General features: G+C 49.4%; 4 protein-coding genes across 4 annotated transcripts; 3 read left to right on the top strand and 1 right to left on the bottom strand.

The window, feature by feature from the left end:
• Window positions 1-204: 204 nt before the first annotated feature.
• PtA15_8A142 (uncharacterized protein) lies at window positions 205-2,596 on the top strand (the record flags this gene model as incomplete). Its single annotated transcript, XM_053171541.1, has 3 exons — window positions 205-293; window positions 2,238-2,454; window positions 2,537-2,596. The coding sequence occupies 3 exons, from the start codon at window positions 205-207 to the stop codon at window positions 2,594-2,596; spliced, it is 366 nt and encodes a 121-aa protein (XP_053022794.1).
• Window positions 2,597-4,458: 1,862 nt separating this feature from the next.
• Window positions 4,459-5,232, bottom strand: PtA15_8A143 (uncharacterized protein; the record flags this gene model as incomplete). The annotated part of the gene is made up of 1 exon (XM_053171542.1): window positions 4,459-5,232. The coding sequence occupies one exon, from the start codon at window positions 5,230-5,232 to the stop codon at window positions 4,459-4,461; it is 774 nt and encodes a 257-aa protein (XP_053022795.1).
• Window positions 5,233-7,415: 2,183 nt separating this feature from the next.
• PtA15_8A144 (uncharacterized protein) lies at window positions 7,416-13,263 on the top strand (the record flags this gene model as incomplete). Its single annotated transcript, XM_053171543.1, has 9 exons — window positions 7,416-7,425; window positions 7,730-7,938; window positions 8,045-8,272; window positions 8,358-8,381; window positions 8,456-8,532; window positions 8,628-8,826; window positions 12,434-12,487; window positions 12,561-12,854; window positions 12,943-13,263. 9 exons carry the CDS (start codon window positions 7,416-7,418, stop codon window positions 13,261-13,263), a joined length of 1,416 nt encoding a protein of 471 aa, XP_053022796.1.
• A 2,730-nt stretch (window positions 13,264-15,993) lies between these two features.
• On the top strand, window positions 15,994-19,043 carry PtA15_8A145 (uncharacterized protein; the record flags this gene model as incomplete). The annotated part of the gene is made up of 7 exons (XM_053171544.1): window positions 15,994-16,185; window positions 16,271-16,520; window positions 16,584-16,639; window positions 16,715-16,918; window positions 16,989-17,049; window positions 17,117-18,687; window positions 18,747-19,043. 7 exons carry the CDS (start codon window positions 15,994-15,996, stop codon window positions 19,041-19,043), a joined length of 2,631 nt encoding a protein of 876 aa, XP_053022797.1.
• Window positions 19,044-19,944: the final 901 nt, after the last annotated feature.

The raw sequence follows: 19,944 nt of genomic DNA on the forward strand, positions 1-19,944 counted from the left end.
TCCCCAAGACCACGGTTAGTTATCTGGATGGCCGGATGTGTAGTGGTTAGGGCTATGAGGACGGAGAAATTTGCAATTGCTGCGGATTGCACAGGAATTGCAAACCTAACCATCACTGGGTGCATTACTCACCACTGGATGCGGGCTCATCATTCCAGCCGTCAAGCACTCTACCACGCCCGCTGAGGAAGGTTGGCGCAGTTGATGACACTCAGGTCCCCTCCCTCAACAACCACCTTCCCTGAATGTTCGGCGACGCCCCAGATCCCTCAGTGCACCCGGCAGAGGTCCTGGTAGGTCACAAACCATTTTCTTTGTGCTTCATGCTAACCACGCTGCCCCTGCGAAGCGCAGAGTCAAAAACAAGCATCCGTCAACTAACCCAGCGGGCAGCTGGACGGCTTTGGCAGGACCCGTTTTATTTAAGTGATGACAAGGGCCTCATGAATCCCATCCGGGCCAGGAGAAGTGGACCAACTCCATGAAGCAGTGAGTGAGAGCTCCTATTACCCCCCCCCCCCCCCACTCCCACTTTATGCTTGTCATTAAGTCCTCATGTCACTATTCCCTCTAACCCACCAGCTTACAGAGGTAGAACAATGCAGGGTTGCGGTATCATTGGGCGTGTTATGGTTGGCGTGGGGGACCACCTCCGCAGCCCACCCTTTGACAACAACAACGGTGGCGCCCCCAGTCCCATCCCCAGAAGTCCTACTGACTCTTTTTTTGGCCGTCGGGCCGCGGTCATGACCACATAATCAGACAACCTTTAACCTTTTGCACTGCGCAGGTGGCCACAGCTATTTCTTTTTTCCGCCATTTCCGACAACAACCTTTTCTTCTATCTCGCAAGTTGCGAGATTGATCCAAACAAAAAAAAAATGTTATTGGTCATTTCTTTACGGCCAACGGGCTGCAGTCCTGACCACACATTTAGACAATCTTTATCCTTTTCACTGCGCAGGCGGCCACAGCTAGTTGTATTTCCCTTCGTTTCACTTCTCATGCAATGAAATCCCCCTGAGTTAGTTTCACCCATCATGTTCCCCGCACGGGCTGCCCCTGCCGCACCATCCCTGGCGTTGTTTGAACTGAGCCCCAATTGCCCACTGCTTCTCAGTGGCCAAGGCGGCTGGCTTTTAGGCGGCAATTGGCCCAATTGGGGTCGTAGCTATGTACACCTAGGATGACCCACACATGGCTTGCATGTGACGCCTTCATCTCATCCACCACTGCGCCTCCGCTGACACCTCGGGCACAACCCCTCAACCACCAAACTTAACTAAGTCCAAGGGTCATGGAGGCGCAAAGCGCCTCCACCAGAGGGACTTATGCGGTATCGGTGATTTAGGACTGAGAGCAATGCCCAAAACCACCATGCCCCACAAATGTTGCTATAGCTCTGCGACCTGCCATGAACCCATCAATATTTTTTGATAATCTGACAGCTGTGGATCTTTCCTGATTTTTGATGCACTAAAATCAACATAGCTCCTCCTGCTTTGCTCAGAATACCTTGTTGAAGATGGTGGACTGCAAAAGCCAACCCAAGCTCCTTAAAACAGCATCTCTACACCACGGCTGCAAGAAAAGTTCCTTGAGTCCAAGTGTTAACGTTTCCCGGGGAAAGTATGGTCTTACGGGTGAGAGTATGGTATTTAGAAATTTTCAAAGTTAAGATCTGGATTTGGAAACGTTTACAGGTTAAGAAGCGGTTCTGGAGAAGTTCTGGGGTTAAGAAGCGGTTAAGGAGACGTTTTCAGGTTAAGTGGCGGTTATGGAGAAGTTTTGGCCGCCATCATTCCAATTTGAAATGTTTCTCCCAAACTTTTTGGCATTACACAACGTTTCTTGCCTCAGAACGGCGTAATGTTTCTATTAAACGTTTTTCAATGCCGTAACGTTTCTATTGAACGTTTTAGGGCGCCACAACATTTCTATTGAACGTTTTAGGACGCCGCAACGTTACATGTCAACATTTGCGCATCCCTGAACGTTTCTCTGATACACATTACAGCATCCCACAATGTTTCAGAGAAACGTTCAAGCATCCCCAAACGTTTGCCTGAAACGTTTGGGGATGCCTTAGATCTTGACTGTGCAATGGGGCTGATCTTGGCTGCGCTATGAGTGTTTCAAACCTAAGATGATGATACCAGGGGCTACCCTCAAAAGTGAACCACCCTTGTTTCCCGGAATCTCAAGGCAAGTCTCAGAATTCTACTGCTCTCCTCCAGCTTGCACACCTTCCTGGGAGGGTATCTTGCTTTGGCTTTGGCATTACCGGTTACTGCTCACACCACCTTCAACAACCCAAGACATTTGATTATGTGCTCACTCGCTTCCTCTGGCTCTCCTCATCCCTTGCTGCTCTTTGCCCAGGATGACCAGCCGAGCACCCAGCACCTCCTCCTGCCCCTCTCGCCCCCAAGACCCTCCGGATCATCCACACCCGTACGCTCCTCTCATCCAGCTCCTAACTGCTCCCCACCGCTGCTGATTACTGATCCATGTGTGTGTGTTTGCAGTGCCCAAGCAGCTGCGGATACTCAACAACTTGCGCTGGGGATTGTCTACGCCTATGCCAACCACATAGGTGCTCGTCCCAAGCAATGTGACGTCAACTGTTGTATAACCCTCTGTTGTACCTTAATTGCCTTGCACTCTTTTTAGTTTACCCGCCTTTTTTATTTTGTTGTACATTACCCTCTTGGACTCACCCCCGCTGTGTCATTTCTCTGATATATCATCTGAATTATCATACATGATAGCAATACACAATGCCAATGCTCCCCCATTTTGCCCGGTCCCCTGGGCTGCTGAGTTTGATCAAACATTTGATCAACTTTGGAAGTTGAGAACGTTTTTGACCAGATAGGACATTTTGCCCAAGTTATCCAACTTTTCCAATTGAGTCCGAAAAGTCTTAGGCTTTCAAGAAAACGTTGGTTATTGGCAAGGGTGGGCAGTTATCCAGATGAAAATCTGGCTGCAACTGACTGTAAAAAGCTGTAGAGATGTGCAATAGAGTTTTTATTGTATCTTTGTGTTGCTTGATAGTCCTCCTAACATATCTTCATTGTATTTACATATTGGCTCACTGGCTGCTTTTTAATCATGAAATCTAGGTCAAAAATTCAGTAATCCGTAACTATTTGGTTGGATAACTAATTTCAGGTTTCTTTTCAGGGATAATTTTTTACAGAGGTAAAGCCTATGTCTCCAAAGTTGAAAAAATGATTCATTATAACCACATAAAGCTTTTTTTTATTTGAATTGGCAATAAACAAAGATATAGGCCATCAAAATCTAACTTACAGATGAAATTAATGGATAACTTGATAACGTAACTGCCCACCCTTGTTAATATTGGGTCCCAAAAATTTTTGCTAACCTGCAACCAAATTCAATTGATTTGGGAACGTTTTGGGCAATCCAGGGAACGTTTTCATAACCGCCTGCCAACGTTGCCGGTTTTGAAAGCCAAATATTAACCAAATGGAAACTATTTCATGGAACTCTTGCAAAACTTCTCAAAGTGGTTTCCGCGGGGGCCGGGACCCAACGTCCAATCTGAATTCAATTGAAAATTTTCTTGAGTGGTTTCAAATACCACTCAAAATAGTTCGGTTGCAGCCGTGGTGTAGTGCAAATCCATAAGTTGCCTCAAGAAAAAAAACTGGCAACTATCCAGGACTAACATCAAACAATGTTAAATGCTATTTCACATTCCCATTGATGTACATACACCACGGGTGCACTAAAGGTTTTTGGATGTGGTCCAAAAATAATCTACTGGTTTTTGGAAATATTTTGGTAAACTTTGTGGGATTGTTTGGAAAAATATTTCACAAGCCTCTTTCAAAATATTTCTTCACAAATTTATTGGAAATAGAATATTTCCTCCAACTTTTACTGGAAACAAGATATTTCCTCAAACTTATCTAAAAAGTTGGAGAAAATATTTTGTTTCTGGTAAAAGTTGGAGGAAATATTTCCTCTTACCTCATAAGTCCTCAGAAATATTCTCCTTGACTCTCAAAAGTCAAGAGAAATATTTTGAGAAATTTTTACTGTTCATGGTGGTGTGGCAAGATCCCACAGAACCTGACAGTTGACACACTGCAGGTGGTTTGTGCAGGGTGCTGGTGCAGCCCTTGCGAAGTTGCGACCGACTGGAGAAGACATCACTCAACTTCTGTCAGGCAGGCTGCTTCATCGCACATCCCTCCAAGTCCTCTGCTTTATCCTCCCCATCTCAAGTTGCTCCCCTGCGAAACACTCCCCACAACTCATCCATCACTCGGGTCTGTTACTTTTTTTCTTTCTTCTGTGAATGCAGTCGCTGTTTGCTGATGTACCAACTGCATGATGGGCTTTGCCCGACTAGCCGAGAAGCATATTTGAGTGTTACACAGTAAGGCTGACGGCAAAAAATTACGCGCTGCCGATAAGATCTTAGCTCAGTTGGCGGGGCGCTGGCATGTTGGAACCAAGTTTGTTAGCTTTTCGTCTGTGGCGCTGTTTGGCAGTCGATCTCCTGGGTGGCTCCGAGGTATTATTGTTGCCGGTACCGCCAGCTGGAAGTCCATCATTCTTGATCAGACTGATAACTTTGCCAATCAATTGCTTGCTCGCATCTTGCGATTGATTATTCTCAGTGGCCAATCGGAAGATCTCCCTCCAGACTTCCATCACACCCACCGGATCTTGTGCTTGACGGTAGCCATCCATCAACATGGTGAAGATATCCAAATCGATCGGTTTACCGTCACTAGAGACAATACCGGACTCGGCGCCAAGAGAAGACACCAACTCGCGAAACATCTCAAGTGCTTTGGCCAGTCGGGCAGACTTGGCATAGGATTGAATGATTGGGCCCAGTAGTTGATGTAAGAGTTTCTTCCGCATCAGCGGCCGCTCTCCCCAGGTGGCTCTTTCGGTAGGCGGCTTCCGGCTGACTTTGCCATCCACCTCATTACCCAAAAGCTCGCGTTTGAACCGGTCCGCCATTTCGTAGGCCACACGCACCCCATCCTCCTGCCTCTCTTCCTCATCCTCTTCGCCTTCAGCTTGGCCTTGAATTTGGGTGCTCGAGGATGCAGACGCGGCGTATGCGGTTGTCAGCATCGAGTAGATCACCAGGTTCGGCCGGATACCTGACGACTGCATTTTGCGCAAGTATCCATGTGCCAAGTCATGCTTTCCAAGCCTTAGTGATGCTGAAATCATGATACCGTACATGTACCAATCTCCCCTTTTATTCTAGTACTAGAGACCAAGGCGGCTGCGCCGCTGCAGGCCTGGTCCCAAACCCTCCCCTCCGCCCCAATCCTGCGTGCAACCCTCCCCCCCCCCCCCTCCCCTAACTTAACTAAGTCCCACCCTCCTACAGGTGGAGTGGTAAAACACTGGTCGCATTGCGCCGACCGGAGGGAGGGACTTACACGCTAAACGGACTTACAGGCTGACAGCATTTGGTTTTTTGGTGGGGACTTTTTTAAAACTGCTCTCACCCATCCATTTCCTGTCCAATTTCATTATTGTTTGGATTTCCATGATGACCAAAGTCTTCTTTATCCATGTACTATACCCACCTACCCCCAACCTGTCTTCTTGATCTGCAATGTCCCTTGTAAAATTATGAGTTTTGGATTCTGTACAGTGTGAACTTTGTAATATAGGATGAAGCGGACTGCAGATAGTCACAAAAAATGGATCTGAGGGGTTCTGAAGGCCTCAAAAAATTCAGAAAAATTTGGAGAGATTCTCCTTGATCTTGGGAATCTTTTGTTCCCCCAAACTTTTGCTGCCCAATGGGAAAGGGTGAAGCCAGAAATGTTCGAAAAAAGACATAGTTCTGATTCTGTCAGCCTAAAGTTGGACATTGGGTGTAAGTCCCTCCTTTGGAGGGTCCCTGCGGGACGGCATCCCCCCTCCAATAGAGGGACTTAGTTAAGTTAGCCCCCTCCCCCCCCCAAGCCCACCTTGGCCCGGTAACCCTCACCCCTGGGTAACCAAACACCCCAAGCCTGCGGCACCCAAACCCACTCCCCCCAGCGTGTCAGCCCGCACGCTCCATGAACCGGTAAACACACACACAGGTCAAGTCAAACATGAAGGCTCAAGGTGATCCCATGGTGAACGTGTATCTATATTATGCCCTAGTGTAGCCCCGGGGTTTAAGCATCAAGGGTGACTCATCACAGCAATGGTTGCAATGCACCACCAATTTGTTTGACTGGCCTGGAAAAATAATTGTTGAGTAGATGATATCAGTTGGGCTGCTTTTGTCCTTATTAATCAATCTCAAACAATTTATTTCCAATTTGTCAGGACAGGTCCACATCCGCAGCAAAGATTAGGTCACGGGCGACCAGGTCAAATTTACCTCTAGCAGTCGCTCAGGTCATGTGGTTCTCAGTTTGATTGGGCCAGCAACACACTTTTGTGAGCAGCCAAACAACATTGCCCAACCCGGTTCTTTCAGTCTTCCAACTTGTGACTCGGCACTAACCTCTTATTTTCCTGGTGGTGTTGACCCCAATTCTTCTCCCTATAAAAGTGAGTTCCACCAACTGATGCACAATCAATCACCCCCTGCCTAGATTGCACAATGACTAACCTCTGTCAATTGGCCCTGAACTTCAGTTTCAAGTTGCAGTGAAGAAATGGTCGCCGATCTGCGTTTGTATATATCAATAGGTAATACTATTCACACAAGTTTGAGTAAGCTGGGCTGACTCACCTTTGCTTATTTCATCAAATCTCAAGAAGCAGAGACCATAGCTTCATCGTAAGGCAAGCATACTTGGTGTTGACAATTATGATACTTCTAGACATTCCTTAATCTCACCTCACTGCCATATCCCCCACTCAGCCCATCCTTTCCAACCTAGTTCCCGGAACTCAAGTCCAACACTTTGGAGCAAGCTTCAAGTCAAAAAAACACAGATAATGGCCGCACAAATCCCGCTTTCTAGCTGTATTGAGGGCCCCATAAATCCCCAATTATGGCAAAGTCTTGGGATGGATCATTATCTGAGAGACTACCCAGGTGGACAGAACATGAACTTAGCTGTAAGCTCCTTACCATTTCTATAATTTGAAGGCTTGCCAGGATTTAACCCACTCTCCCTTCCCATCCTGGATATCTTTAGCAATACACGAGACAAGTTCACGCGGCAAACTTCATTTGCGGCATTGGCCGGCACTGTTTGGCAGGCCAGGTAAGAATCCAAATGCACTGCATGGCCCTTGAAGAAATCTCAATCTCATCAAATATTTTTTATGCTGGCCCCTCCGCTTAGCCATGTGTACCAGTTGCAAAGCTCGATTGGCTTGTGCTTTATTCGGTCCAACAATGGAATTTTTACATGAATTCACTCTACGAAGCCGTCCAAGGGGCTATCACCATGGTTCGAGGTTAGCTGCTCATTGATCTCTGTGTGAATTTGTGCTAATGTGCCACTTGATCAAACATAGAGTCTGCTGCATTGGCCGTCAGTGACTTGTAAGCCCACTCTCTGCTACCTATGCTTCACTCCGCTCTCCAAAGCGGATGGACAACGATCATTGACTCCAGTTTCTCTGCCCATCAGTACCTCAAACGACCCGGTAAAATGGATGGGGCTCACAATCACCACTGGAGTCTTAGCAGCCATCGTCTTGGCCACCGCGGGGGCCATGCTGCTCTTTCCCCTCGGCCCACTCACTGTCATCTTGGAAGAAGCTGTCCTGGTGGAGGGCAAGGCGGCAGCTAGCGGGGCAGCATCCGCTGGCGTGGCCGAGTCGCAAGTAGCATCCGCTAGCGCCCCTGTGCTGGCCGAGTCTCAGGTGACCGGCTCGGGCACTGCCGCTGCTGGCACCGCGGCTAGTGCACCCGCTCTTTGCCGTCGACACCATAAGGAGACCTTGTCCACGGATAAATTCGCGGCCGTTAAGTTTGGAATCTAACCTCACACGTTCTTTCATCCGCTGGACAAGCTAACCAAGCATATTTCTTTTCCCCTGTGTTTTGGTTTTCTTCTTTCCGAAATCATAGTATGCGAAGTTGGACAACAATATTGGACGTCTTCAGTCCAAGTTAAACAAAGTGATCTCGCTCAACATGAACTCTGTCCTGACTTCCCCGATCAGCTCCAACTTGGGCGTCTACAATGTCGTCAAGAACGCTACCTACCTCATGCCGAATCCCAACAAGTCCGAACTACAGCAGAGTGCAAAGAAATTGGCCCAGTTGACAATGATCTCAGAGCTGTTCAAATCCTTGGTCAGTCCCTTGAATCTGATCGTCTGGGCCATAGCAGCTTGTTAACTAACGGTGTCTTCCTAGTAGCTGATTGATCTTGTAACAGAAAATGTTTGCGGTTGTGGGAACTGTGAGCAAGTATAGATATTCATGGGCTAAAATTGAACACTAACACGAACATTTTCCTTCCGGCAATCCTCTCAGGGACCATGTAATGGAGACGGGCCCAATGGAGCGTTATCGGAGAATGACGTAGTATCATACTGCAGTGATGAAGGAGTGTAAGCTTTTTCCTCTTGCCAATTCGACCCGACAACAACTCTTCAAGGCCTCGTTGGATTGAGATGACTGGGTCTTGTGATGCTTAATCGATCAGCTTGATGAACATCGTCCGAGCCGACGGCGACAAGATTAACAAGAAGATCCCAAACGGGAACCTGCTATCGCAAAAGTACGGATTTGAGACCAAGTATCTGATTTCCACGGCTTGGAGCTGTCAAGAGAAATGCCAAGCTCATCTCAAGTCTACCCACCAACGGTCCTTCACATCCAACCAACTCGACGACTACCATCGCGTAAGACATCCGTCCCCACCCATCAATTGCTGTCTTCGATACCCACATGGTTTTTTTTATTCATTTCCCTCACCCCGCCTTCCTCGTGCGCCTCGGCCTGCTGCTGCTCGATGATTGCCGTGTCTCCTACATGGACCGGGATGTGCATCTTCCGGCCCGGGACTACCTTCACCGGATCCAACGCCGGCACCCGAGTGGTTTGGCCGTTGGCGAGGCGACGGGCTCAGTTGGGTTGGGCGACCAGCTATTGGGGGCTTGTTGGGTTGTACATGCATGATTGGGGGTGCGTGGTGTGAGCGGGGCGTTGGTCGCGGACGGCAAGTGCCTGGGCCGAGCATGTGGGCTACATAGGGGTTTCGGCATGGCCAATGAGGTGTGTAGCATTGGAGGATGCGGTCATCTGGCGAGGTTGTCTCGGGGATGGGGAGGCAGTTGGGCTCTGTGTGCTGTTGGTTGTGAGGGGCTCGGCTGGGTGGCTGTTGTGGCCGCAGGCGATGGTCTTGATGACTGGGGATGCGTGACGGGAGCGGGGCGTTGGTTGCGGGCAACTGTAGAGGTGGGTGTGGCGTGGTAAATGGTGCGGGAAGAGCTTGTCAGCTGGCGGTGTTTCCTTGGGAATCAGTTCATGGAGGGGCGGGGGTGGCCGTCGCGAAATGTTGGGCTGGTGGCTGTTGTGGCGGCGGCAAAGGGTCTGGTGACGGTGGGAACAGCTTGGGGTTGTGATGTCTGCGGCGAAAGGCTAGTTGGGAGGAGGGGCCGGGTAATGGTGGTTGTGGTGGCTATAAATAGGGGGGGTCTCGTGAGCACATTGTTCACCAGGCGACTCTTTGGGCTGTACTTCCAGCTCTGGGGTCGTCTCACCCTCGTCCGCCGTTGCATTTGCGCGGTTTGACGGGGGATATTCGTGGGCCCCCCTTGTGCTCTAGGGCTGGGGGTCTTCCTCTCACCGTTTTTTAACCCTGCTAGACAGGGATGGACGGTGGGCCATGTACGTCAGCTTGCTGCGTTAGGTGGCACGGGGGTGGGGGACGGGTTTTTTTTGTTTTTTGTTTTTGTTTTGTTGGTTGTGGTTTGCTGGTTGCGTGTTTTGATAAAGGGGAAACCCTTGAAATTTTTTTGTAGTTTTTGTTATTTTGTAGGGAAAACCCTTGAATTTTTTTTTCTATGAATGTGAGGCTTTAATATACTTGGATATATCTTTTCTGTTGTTCTTTCTATTTTCTTGCTTGCAATGAAAATAATCCGGGCTTCCCGTTGGGATGATGCCGGATTGATATGTGTAATATTTTTGAAAATATTATGAAATCCAGGGCAGTTTTGAAAATATTTCACTCAATAAAATTGAGGCAGCAAAATATTGTGAGCAATAAATTTGGTTCTCATGAATATTTTGTCCAACAAAATGTGGATATCGGAATATTTTGCATTATAAAAATGGTTTAATAGAATATTTTGTGAGATAAAACTTGGTTAACAAAATATTTTCCTGGATATGTGGTGGGATTCAAGATATTTTTCCAAAAATTTTGGTTTTCTCATCAAGAATATCTTCAAAAAAATTGTAAAAACCACTCTGAGTGGTTTCTGAGATATTTTCAATATATTTGGGGGGAAATATCCCGGAAAATATTTCCTAAATTTATGCAAAATATTCCAGAAACCACTCAGAGTGGTTTCTGAGATATTCTCAAAATATCACAAACGCGGATGCTGTGACTCGTTCCTGGCGACGTCCGTTCTGAATGAACTGGAAAATATTCCCAAGCCGGATTCCATCCGGCTTCGTAATATCTTTTTGCACCCGTGGTGTACCCAATTGTGGCCATCCTGGCCATCCACTGTTGCCGTTTGATGCAGAGATGATGGCGGTGGACGAGACAATCAAACAGGCCCTCTGGATCCGCAACCTGCTCAAATCCCTGCTTGGCGCCAGCCTCACCATCCGGCTCAACTGCGACAGCAACCCCGTCGGCACACACGTCCATGCCGGCGCGACTATCCTGTTGAGAATAGCCAACCATCCCACTATTCGCGCCGAACTCGCCGTCCTCGCCTGGATCCCTCCCGCAGACCAACTCGCCAACATCCTCACCAAGCCGCTTCCAAAGACGTCCTTTGAACTCCTTGCGCCCAAAGTTCCGAGGGCGACCAACTGGCCTTGTCCCCTTCCTCTTGATTCCTTGACCACCCTCAGAGTCCACCACCTGATTGCCTTGAGAATATATTGATTACCTGTCAAGAGAGCCCGCCGCCTGAGTACCTTGAGATTCCGTTGCTTGCCTGTCTGGAGATTTCGCCCCCTGAGCACCTTGAGAGTTTAACTTTGCCACTTGATTGGCTTTCTTCTGAAGATCTGCTGCCTTCTTCAAGCTTGGCCGCTTGTCGATGTTCCTTTTGTTTTTGCTCTCTTTTGGCACTGGTTTGACAGATCTGAGACCTTTGGAAAGGTGCAGGATGCTTGTGGGAACATGCATTTGCCCCAGTTCAATCCAAATCCCAAGGGAGCCAAATCAAAAAACAATGATGCCTTGGCTGTTTTAGCAAGCATGAGGTTTTTTTTACTACATGCCTTGTATCTTGAGTTTGGGAGGGAGAAAAATAAAGATGAAGGTGGCAGGGGATAGCCAGGCTTCTAATGATTCTAAGTGTCAATGTAGAGGGTGATTAAACAAAGATGGCACCGCGCAGGGGCCTTAGCATAAAAAAGGAAGGATCATCAACATTTATCTCAGGCAAATTTCACCGATAAGGCCGAAGTCCCGAGGCCTTCGGCCTCCCTTGGGAGGTACACAGTTAAGTTAGCTCAACCACGCCCCACCGCACTCACTTCGACCCCGGGCCGCCCCTCCAATCACACCTGGCACGGTCCCCGGGCGTCCATAGGGCCGCCGATAAGCGGCCTGGCAGGCGCCAGGGCGCCGTCACGGTGACGCCCTCAGGGAAGCTGCCGCGAATGGGACGTCACCTTGTGGCGTGGTGGGGATGTGTCCGAGGGCGCCCCTAGAGGGTGTGGTCATAGCGCGGCACTGAGGCGTCTTCTGACATGCGGGGTCCATGGGGCGCCACGGATGCCGCCACTTTGACGCCCCACTCGCCCCGCGGTGTACGTATTCGTACCGCCATTACGGCCCGAGCCGCACCGATCTCCTTGTGAAAACAGGCAGTCCTTCGTCAAAACTTGCCTAACTTGGTGACTGAGGAACGTTAAGCTCAACAGAACATGCTGCAATCATACTTGTACCGAACTTACAATGGGCGCAGGGGACGGTGTACGTATTCGTACCGCCATTACGGCCCGAGCCGCACCGATCTCCTTGTGAAAACAGGCAGTCCTTCGTCAAAACTTGCCTAACTTGGTGACTGAGGAACGTTAAGCTCAACAGGACATGCTGCAATCATACTTGTACAGAACTTATAATGGGCGCAGGGGATCAAGTTGACTCGCCACGACAGTCTGGACGGGCTTCAAGTGATACAGGCAAATCCTTTGTTAACCGCCCACTCGCTGCAGGAAGAGTTTTCTCTTGTGGCACTCACAAAAGGAGACACTCGGTTCAGTTCTACTTTTGCCCACACAGCGCATTGAAACTACTCTGTTTATCCTCAGAAGAAACTCTTCTGCAAGCTCCCCACCATGACATCCCTTTTGTTCCTTTTTCTGGTCAGTCGTATTGCCGCAGGTCTATTTAGAATCAGGCAAGATTCAAACTAAATGGTCCTGTCTTCTTGAACAGCTCATCGGGCAGTATGTTGCAATGGACATTCCTAAGCATTCAGCAGGTTTGGGCCCGACGGAGTATTCACGCCCGGCTCCCTATCGAAATGTGAATCCCGGAGTTCCATTTCGTGCAGCAGACAGGCTCCAGCTAGAATCCGCCGAAGCACATGAAGATTCCACCCTTTCATTGTCTGAAGGTCATAGCATCGAGATTGTACCAGGCCAAGAACCGCCCAGCAATATCGTACAGGCTGACAAAGAGTCAGGAGTGGCATCTTACAATAGATTGGCTGTAGAGCAGGCGCATTTGGTGGGTTGTCCTCACGGATCCAAGCCGATTCATTTTAAGCTATTGCCAGATTGATGCTGGATAATTTGTTTGCAATTCCGCATCACAGAATCCAACGGTTTTCAAGCAGAATCAGCGAACACACACCATAGCATTGCCTTACAGCACAGGTATCCAAACCAGAAGTCGTGATCTCGATCCAGATACTGCTTGTTGTATGTGTGAAATCTGCTGCCTCCTTCTGGTACTTGGCGTATGCGTCGCCGTCTTGATTTGGTGGTTTAGAACACATTCTGCGGACTCGGGTGGCAATAATTTTTTCTTCATGGGAGGAAACACATACAATTGTTACCGCAAGAACTGTCCTCCTCGAACCACGTGGGGACCTGGTGGCCGTGGTGGGGGGCGTCGCCGGGGTAAACATGGTTAGAAACACCTAACCTCTGTAGACATACCAGTAGAAACTCTGGGCTACCATTTACCAAGACAAACATGAGGCTTAGTGCCAATAAGCTTCCTGTAAAATGATACGTTTGCAAGGTCATACAAATACAAATCTTTTTTAAAATGGTATTTTTCTTTTCCGCAAACCCGTACATTTACAGTGATCTGCTTGATATGGCTTCCGGTTTATCTTTCTCTTCTCTGCCATCTTCCTATTGCTTCTCTTTATGTCTTCTTTGCTTCCCTTCTTCATAGATATGTATCTGTCAGTTCATTTTAAAGTGTTTTAGAACCAGCTATGCCAAGCAGTTTAGCTCTTTACACAGTTCCCTAATCACGTTTGTCAAATCTTACAATCTGATCTTATTTTACCACTGCTTTGTCTACCTCTTAACTGAATTTTCTCGCACACTGCTCATTGCTTCTTTGACTCATGTGCCTATGTATATTAGGGGGTTTCAAAGTTGGCCAGATGCGACTTGCATGCGCTTTTGCAAGTTGGTGTTCAAGTTCATTCTTGAACACCGAGTTGCAAAAGTGCATGCAAGCCACACTGTACTACACCCCCTAAGCCTTCTTGAATGTTTTTTTGAAATTTGGTGTTCAATAAAAGCCTTGAACACCAACTTGCAAAAGTGCATGCAAGTTGTACATGGCCAACTTTGAATCCCTCTATTGGATTAAGGAATAATGATCTCACAAACCTTGTCAGAGATAGGAAGGAAGGCTGGTGATCAGCAAGTCAGGTTTACAGAAGCGCAGGTTGGCTCATGTCCCGGCAAAAATTCCCAATTTCTCTTGCCAATTATCTAATTCTGCCATGTGTGGGGGTGTACTGGGCGTGACTGTAAGGGTGAATGAGATGGGAAGTCTACAAAACTGGGAATTTGAGCCTGGTGCCAGCTGCCCCTTCAAGTCTAATTGTAGTGGGACTTTCATGACTGTAATTTTCACAACTTGGGTGGAGCACATCTTAATTAGGTGCTTACAATGAATAAGCAAGTACCTGAAGCGTGCCTCACCTGAGATGAACAAGTATTTAGTAGCCAGCTCCTGACTTATCACAAGTCCCTCACTTCGGAGGGCCCTGGTACAGCCTGGGCTGGCGCGAAGCGCGACCTCTGCGGAATGGGAGATGCTCCGCATTGGGGTGCGGGGTGCTCTGCACCCCCGGTCCCGGGAGGCTTAGTTAAGTCAGGCCAGCTCCAGCTTTGTAAGAGCATCCTTACCGGTGACTAGTTTAGCTCGAAATTAGCTAGTTTAGCCACCAATCTCAACCACACCGGGTGTAGCTAAGCCCAAGCTAAATTAGTGGGAAGCTTGAATTTCAGCTAACCGTCACTACATTTAGTGACGGTTAGCTCAAAGCTAACTGCCATTTCCCGCGCCCACCACTCAGCTCCACCCCGCGCAAGCCGAACCGATACGGCTGAATCGCTGTCGCTAAGTTAGTTTGCAACAGCTGCGAGTCAAAACTCGCGCCAACATAGCTCGACCGGTAAGGATGCTCTAAAAATTGTGATTTGTGAACCCTGCAATTCCCGATAGTGGCGGGGCGGAGATGTGAAACTTGGGTTGGAGAAGTACACCTGTACACCACGGAGCGCGGTTGACTGTGGCTCAACGCGAAAATTGGGGTTGGGCCGACCCTCCCGCGTCCCGCCAGATATTTGGGCGGGCTTCGTAGCGGGAAAAGATGGCACCCGCAGTTGGCTTGACTGCCAGCGCAGGGTTGGCGTAAAACCACTCCGTCAGCCCGCAGTGAAGCAAACTCCCAACACCGTGCCGACGTTGGTGCACCGCTGTCAGCCTTGCATCCAACGTTGGCCTGCCGTAGGCACCGCAGTCAGGGTTGGGTCAAGAGACCTGAGGGCGGCTTGCCAAAAGTACTTTTTCCCCAGGGCTTGAACCCATGATGGCCAGTGATTAATCAAGACTCAAGGCCAGTCGTCATCAATGACCACTAGACCATGGCAGAATTTATGAAAATAATGCACAGTAATGTGCAATATAGTTCATGAATCCAGGGTTTACTGAGTATTATGAGCAAAGCAGACGCTCTCTGCATTCTTCTCAAGACCTCACTTTTGTTTTTATTTTTTTTGTAATTTCTCTCCTATGTAGCCTTTTTCCTTACATGGAAACAGGCACGGAAAACCTATTAAAAAATCATGTGTTTTTTTTTTTTTTTTTTGGCTGGCTGGCTTGACGTTGGCTTGCTCAGTTGGGTAAGCCCTGGCCGGCTGGCAAGTCCTGGTGGACTCGCGCTTGACCAACTGGTTAAGCCAACGAGTCCCTCAGGCTGGCCCTACCAGCTGAGGTCGTCGGCCTGCCCGCCGAGGCCGCCTCATGTCGGTTGGGTAAGTTGGGTTACCCCCGCTCGACCCAAGTGCAATGCCGATGTAGTGGTCGGAAGGGTTGGCATTACACTTGGGTCAGATGGGTCAGACCAACGTACATCTGACCCATCGCTGCGGTTGACCTGCCCCCGCTGTCAGATGCAAGGCCGACAGGTCAAGCCTGCCCTGTTTTAGACCCCGCAGCCGGGCCAACGCAGTGCATTCCAGGAAACGAACCCGTGGTGTACAAAACTTTTCGGCGGTCAGCAGCGCATTGAGCACCCAGCCCAACCACCCAAAAAGGCACTTCTTCACCATCGATCCCTTGCTTCGATCCCAACCTACCTGCATCAAACTTCAGACAACCATCGCTGCCGATGAAGTTCGGCGTGACCATCAAGGACGCACTCCACGAAGAATGGTCAAAGTACTACGTCGACTATGCCGGACTCAAGAAGTTTATCAAGTCGAGACAGGCCAAGAAAACCTGGGACGACAATGATGAACAGATCTTTGTGCGAGAACTAGATAAGGAACTCCAGAAGGTAGCCAACTTCCAAGAACGAAAGGTCTGCTTGCTCTCATCATTATCATCATCATCATCGTCCATCCTGTCTACCCTTCCTGACCATCCTGCCCAAAAACTGCATGCAGATCTCCGACTTACACCAGAAGATCAGTCTGTACGAGGCCGAAGTCAAGGAGCTCATCGAATCCAGCTCCGGCCGACGATCCAAGCCGGCCTCAAACGAGGGCGAGAACGAGGAGCCGCCGACTGAGGAAGACAGGATCGAGGCCGCTTTAGGCAGTACGAGTGACGACGATCTGGACGAGGAAGTAGAGGAGCACTATGCTACCCTAGAGTACGAACTCACCCACATCATCGCCGACGTCCATGACCTGGGTGAGCTCCACATCCCCAAACAGCGCCCATTTCAAGCCCTGATCCATTCCTTTCTGTTCTCAGGTCACTTCTCTCATCTCAACTACACCGCATTCATCAAGATCGTCAAGAAACACGATGTAAGCAACTCATCATCACTGTGTTGGTCTCATACTAATCAAAAAGGAAACTCTTTATATATATATATATATTAGAAAAAGACCGGATGGGAGTTGCGCAGAGAGTTTATCCAACACCATCTCGAAACCCGCCCATTCTACAAGGAGAACTACGAGGCCCTGGTTGTCCAGCTCTCTCGCTTGTTCAATCTCGTTCGCACCAGAGGTCATCCGCCCGTCGGCGACAGTGCAGCCGGCGGCGGTCAAAGCGCCTTTGTAAGACAAACTACCAAGTATTGGGTCAGTCTCACCTCCCTTTCCCTCAGTCTACATAGATCTGACTTATGGCTACTTACTCCCGTCAAAATAGGTACATCGAGATAACTTTGTCGCCCTTAAATTATTGGTTTTGAAGCACTTGCCTGTGTTGGGTAAGTTTCTACACAATCTCATCTTACTCCCCAGTCGTAATATTGAGAAGTACATCTCTCTCTCCAGTTTTCAATCCCGATAAAGCATTTGAACCATCTGATTCAGCGATATCATCGATATACTATGACAACGAAGACTTGGAGCTCTACCTGGGCAGACTAGAGAAAACCGAAGGGGCCGAAGCGATCCGAATGCGATGGTATGGGGACATGTCAGTGTCCCAGATCTTTGTTGAACGAAAGACCCACCGGGAAGATTGGACGGGAGAGAAGTCGGTCAAGGCGCGATTCAGTATCAAGGAGGAGCAACTGAATGACTACCTGGCCGGGAAAATGACGATGGACGAGCATTTTGAAGGGATTCGAAAGAAGGGGAAGAAGTCGGACAAGGAGGTAGACTCGATGATCCGTCTGGCCAGAGAGGTACAGGAGCGAGTCAAACAGAAGAAACTCCAGCCTTGTGTGCGCACCTTCTACAACCGCACCGCGTTCCAACAACCTGGGGATGCTCGAGTCCGGATCTCCTTCGACACCGATCTGACGATGGTCAGAGAGGACAACTGGGACGGGAAGATCAGAAGGCCTGACAACAATTGGCGTCGGACGGATGCGGGGATCGATTTCCCATTCCCGACGGTCGAGGAGGACGATAAACACATCTTCCCATACGGAGTGCTTGAAGTCAAACTGCAAACTCAACTGGGCCAAGAGCCCCCGGAATGGGTGAAAGAGCTGGTGTCGGGACCATTAGTCGAGGCGGTGCCGAAGTTCTCGAAGTTTATCCATGGCTGTGCGACGCTGATGCCCAACCGAGTCTCGCTGGTCCCCTTTTGGCTGCCTCAGATGGAGATCGATATCAAGAAGAACGAGCCGCTCAAGCTGATCGACCGGCCCACGACACTCTCCCGCCACGCGTCCGAAGTTAGACCGGCGGGCAACAGACACGGCAAGAGCAATGCCGACCACCAAGCCCGTCCATATACTGAGCCTCTCTCCGAAGACGAGGAAGGGGTGGAGGGCTCGGAGGATCGCTTGCAGAAGGTCTCGACGAAGGAAACCGAGAGTCAAGTAGCCGGAGTGTCCGCGGATGAAGCGACGGCGGCCACGGAGAGTCGAGTGGCCGGTGCGCCGCCGGGCTCGCGTGCGAGCGGGTCCGAGGAGGAGGCCAAGACTCTTGCGGCGCCCGGCAGCTCGGCGGAGCAGTTCGAGGGCGCGACGGAGGTGGACCTGGAGGCAAACGACAACCCTTCCGGGACGACGCAGGCCGCGAGCGAGCCGGCGTATTTCGCCAAGCTGACGCCGGGCAATCTGCGCAAGATGCTGAAGGCGAAGGCCAAGATGCTCAACCATTCCGAGCGCATCTTCCGCAACCTCCGCGGTGCCGCTAGTGCGCCCTCCCACTCCTTGCCCTCTAACGAACCCCTCGACGACGACGACGATGAGGACGACGACAACGACGACCAAAACCCCAAGGTCGTCGGCGCTACCGCCCCCAGATCCGTGGCTGTTAACGCTAGCACTTCTAACCCTGCCCAGCTGGAATGGATCCGCTACTTCAACGCCCCTAAGGGCAAGAAAATCGCTGTCCCAGTCCGCATCGAACCCAAAGTTTATTTCGCGACGGAGCGCACCTTCTTCGTGAGCTTACCCCTACTTTCCCATTCCAATAATTCTTACTGATTCTTGTGTGTATGAAGACGTGGCTGGAGTTCTCGACGATCCTGAGCGGGATCTCACTGAGTCTGCTCAACTTCTCGCCGATCAACGATCGCACCGGCTTCCAAGTATCGGTGATCTTCACGCTCTTAGCGCTGCTCTCGATCGTGTACTCGTCGACGACCTTCGTCCAACGCGTCCGTCGAATCCGCGCCCGCGACGCTAGCGGATACTACGACCCCGTCGGGCCCTCCGTGCTGTGCGCTTGCATCTTGGTCGCCGTTGCTGCTAAGTACATCGCCTTCTTCTGTCGCCATCTGTCCTTCTTCGGCAACTGATCTTCTTTCTCTCCTTTTCTCTCCGTCTTTTTTAGCTTCTACCTTCGTTTTTCTAATCGTCATCTTCTCCCCCCTCCGCCTTCCACCCGCTCCCTCTAATCCCCTCCCCCCCTCGGTCCCTCCACGTTTCTCTCCCCTTTTCCTGAACCAGAAACCTTCGAAAAAACAAACGCTTCGTCTTTTTCTCCCTTAATTGCACTTCTTTTTCCGGCTTTTTTCTTTTATTAGTGATGGGTTCGGCTTTCGGGGGTGTAGAAGAGCATTTGTGTAGCTCTGCACGTGTATGTGTGTTGTGGTGTGTGAGCTGTAGGGCGGGCAAGCGAGTGTTTATTATATTGCAACCAATTCATATATAGATGATGTACAAATGACCTTCTGTACCTTTCATTTCGTGTCTCCCTCCTATCCTCTTCTTTCCTGTCTAGCATTGCCACATTTTGCATGTTTATGTGCACATATCTGCATCCGTTGTTGGTTATGAGGCTTCCTGTGTTGGGTGACAATGTATCATTTATTTATTTCAAATGTTGATGTTGTACCCAAGAATATCCTTCCCCAAGACCTGGTACATACAACGCCTGCTGCTCTACCACCATGGTTGTGCCTTGCCTTAGCTTGGGCTGAGGCTGCAGAGTCAGTGTAAGATGATGTCATAATATGGAAATAGAAGAATATGTGATACTACAGCAGGCCCATAAAGGCTTGTTACTTTTGCCTCAACTTCAAAACTTAGGAAGGACAGAGTGCCATAATGCTGATTCTGGATAAATTTGCTATTAAAACTGAACATCCCAAAAAATCAACATTCAACACCTTTCTTATTAGATATTAAGGTTGAAGTTTAAGGTGGCCTAGCCACTACACCTTTGAAGGCACAGAACCACATTAGATGATGCTCCTC

Source organism: Puccinia triticina, chromosome 8A (genome assembly GCF_026914185.1).
Source record: "Puccinia triticina chromosome 8A, complete sequence".
NCBI classification, from domain to species: domain Eukaryota; kingdom Fungi; phylum Basidiomycota; class Pucciniomycetes; order Pucciniales; family Pucciniaceae; genus Puccinia; species Puccinia triticina.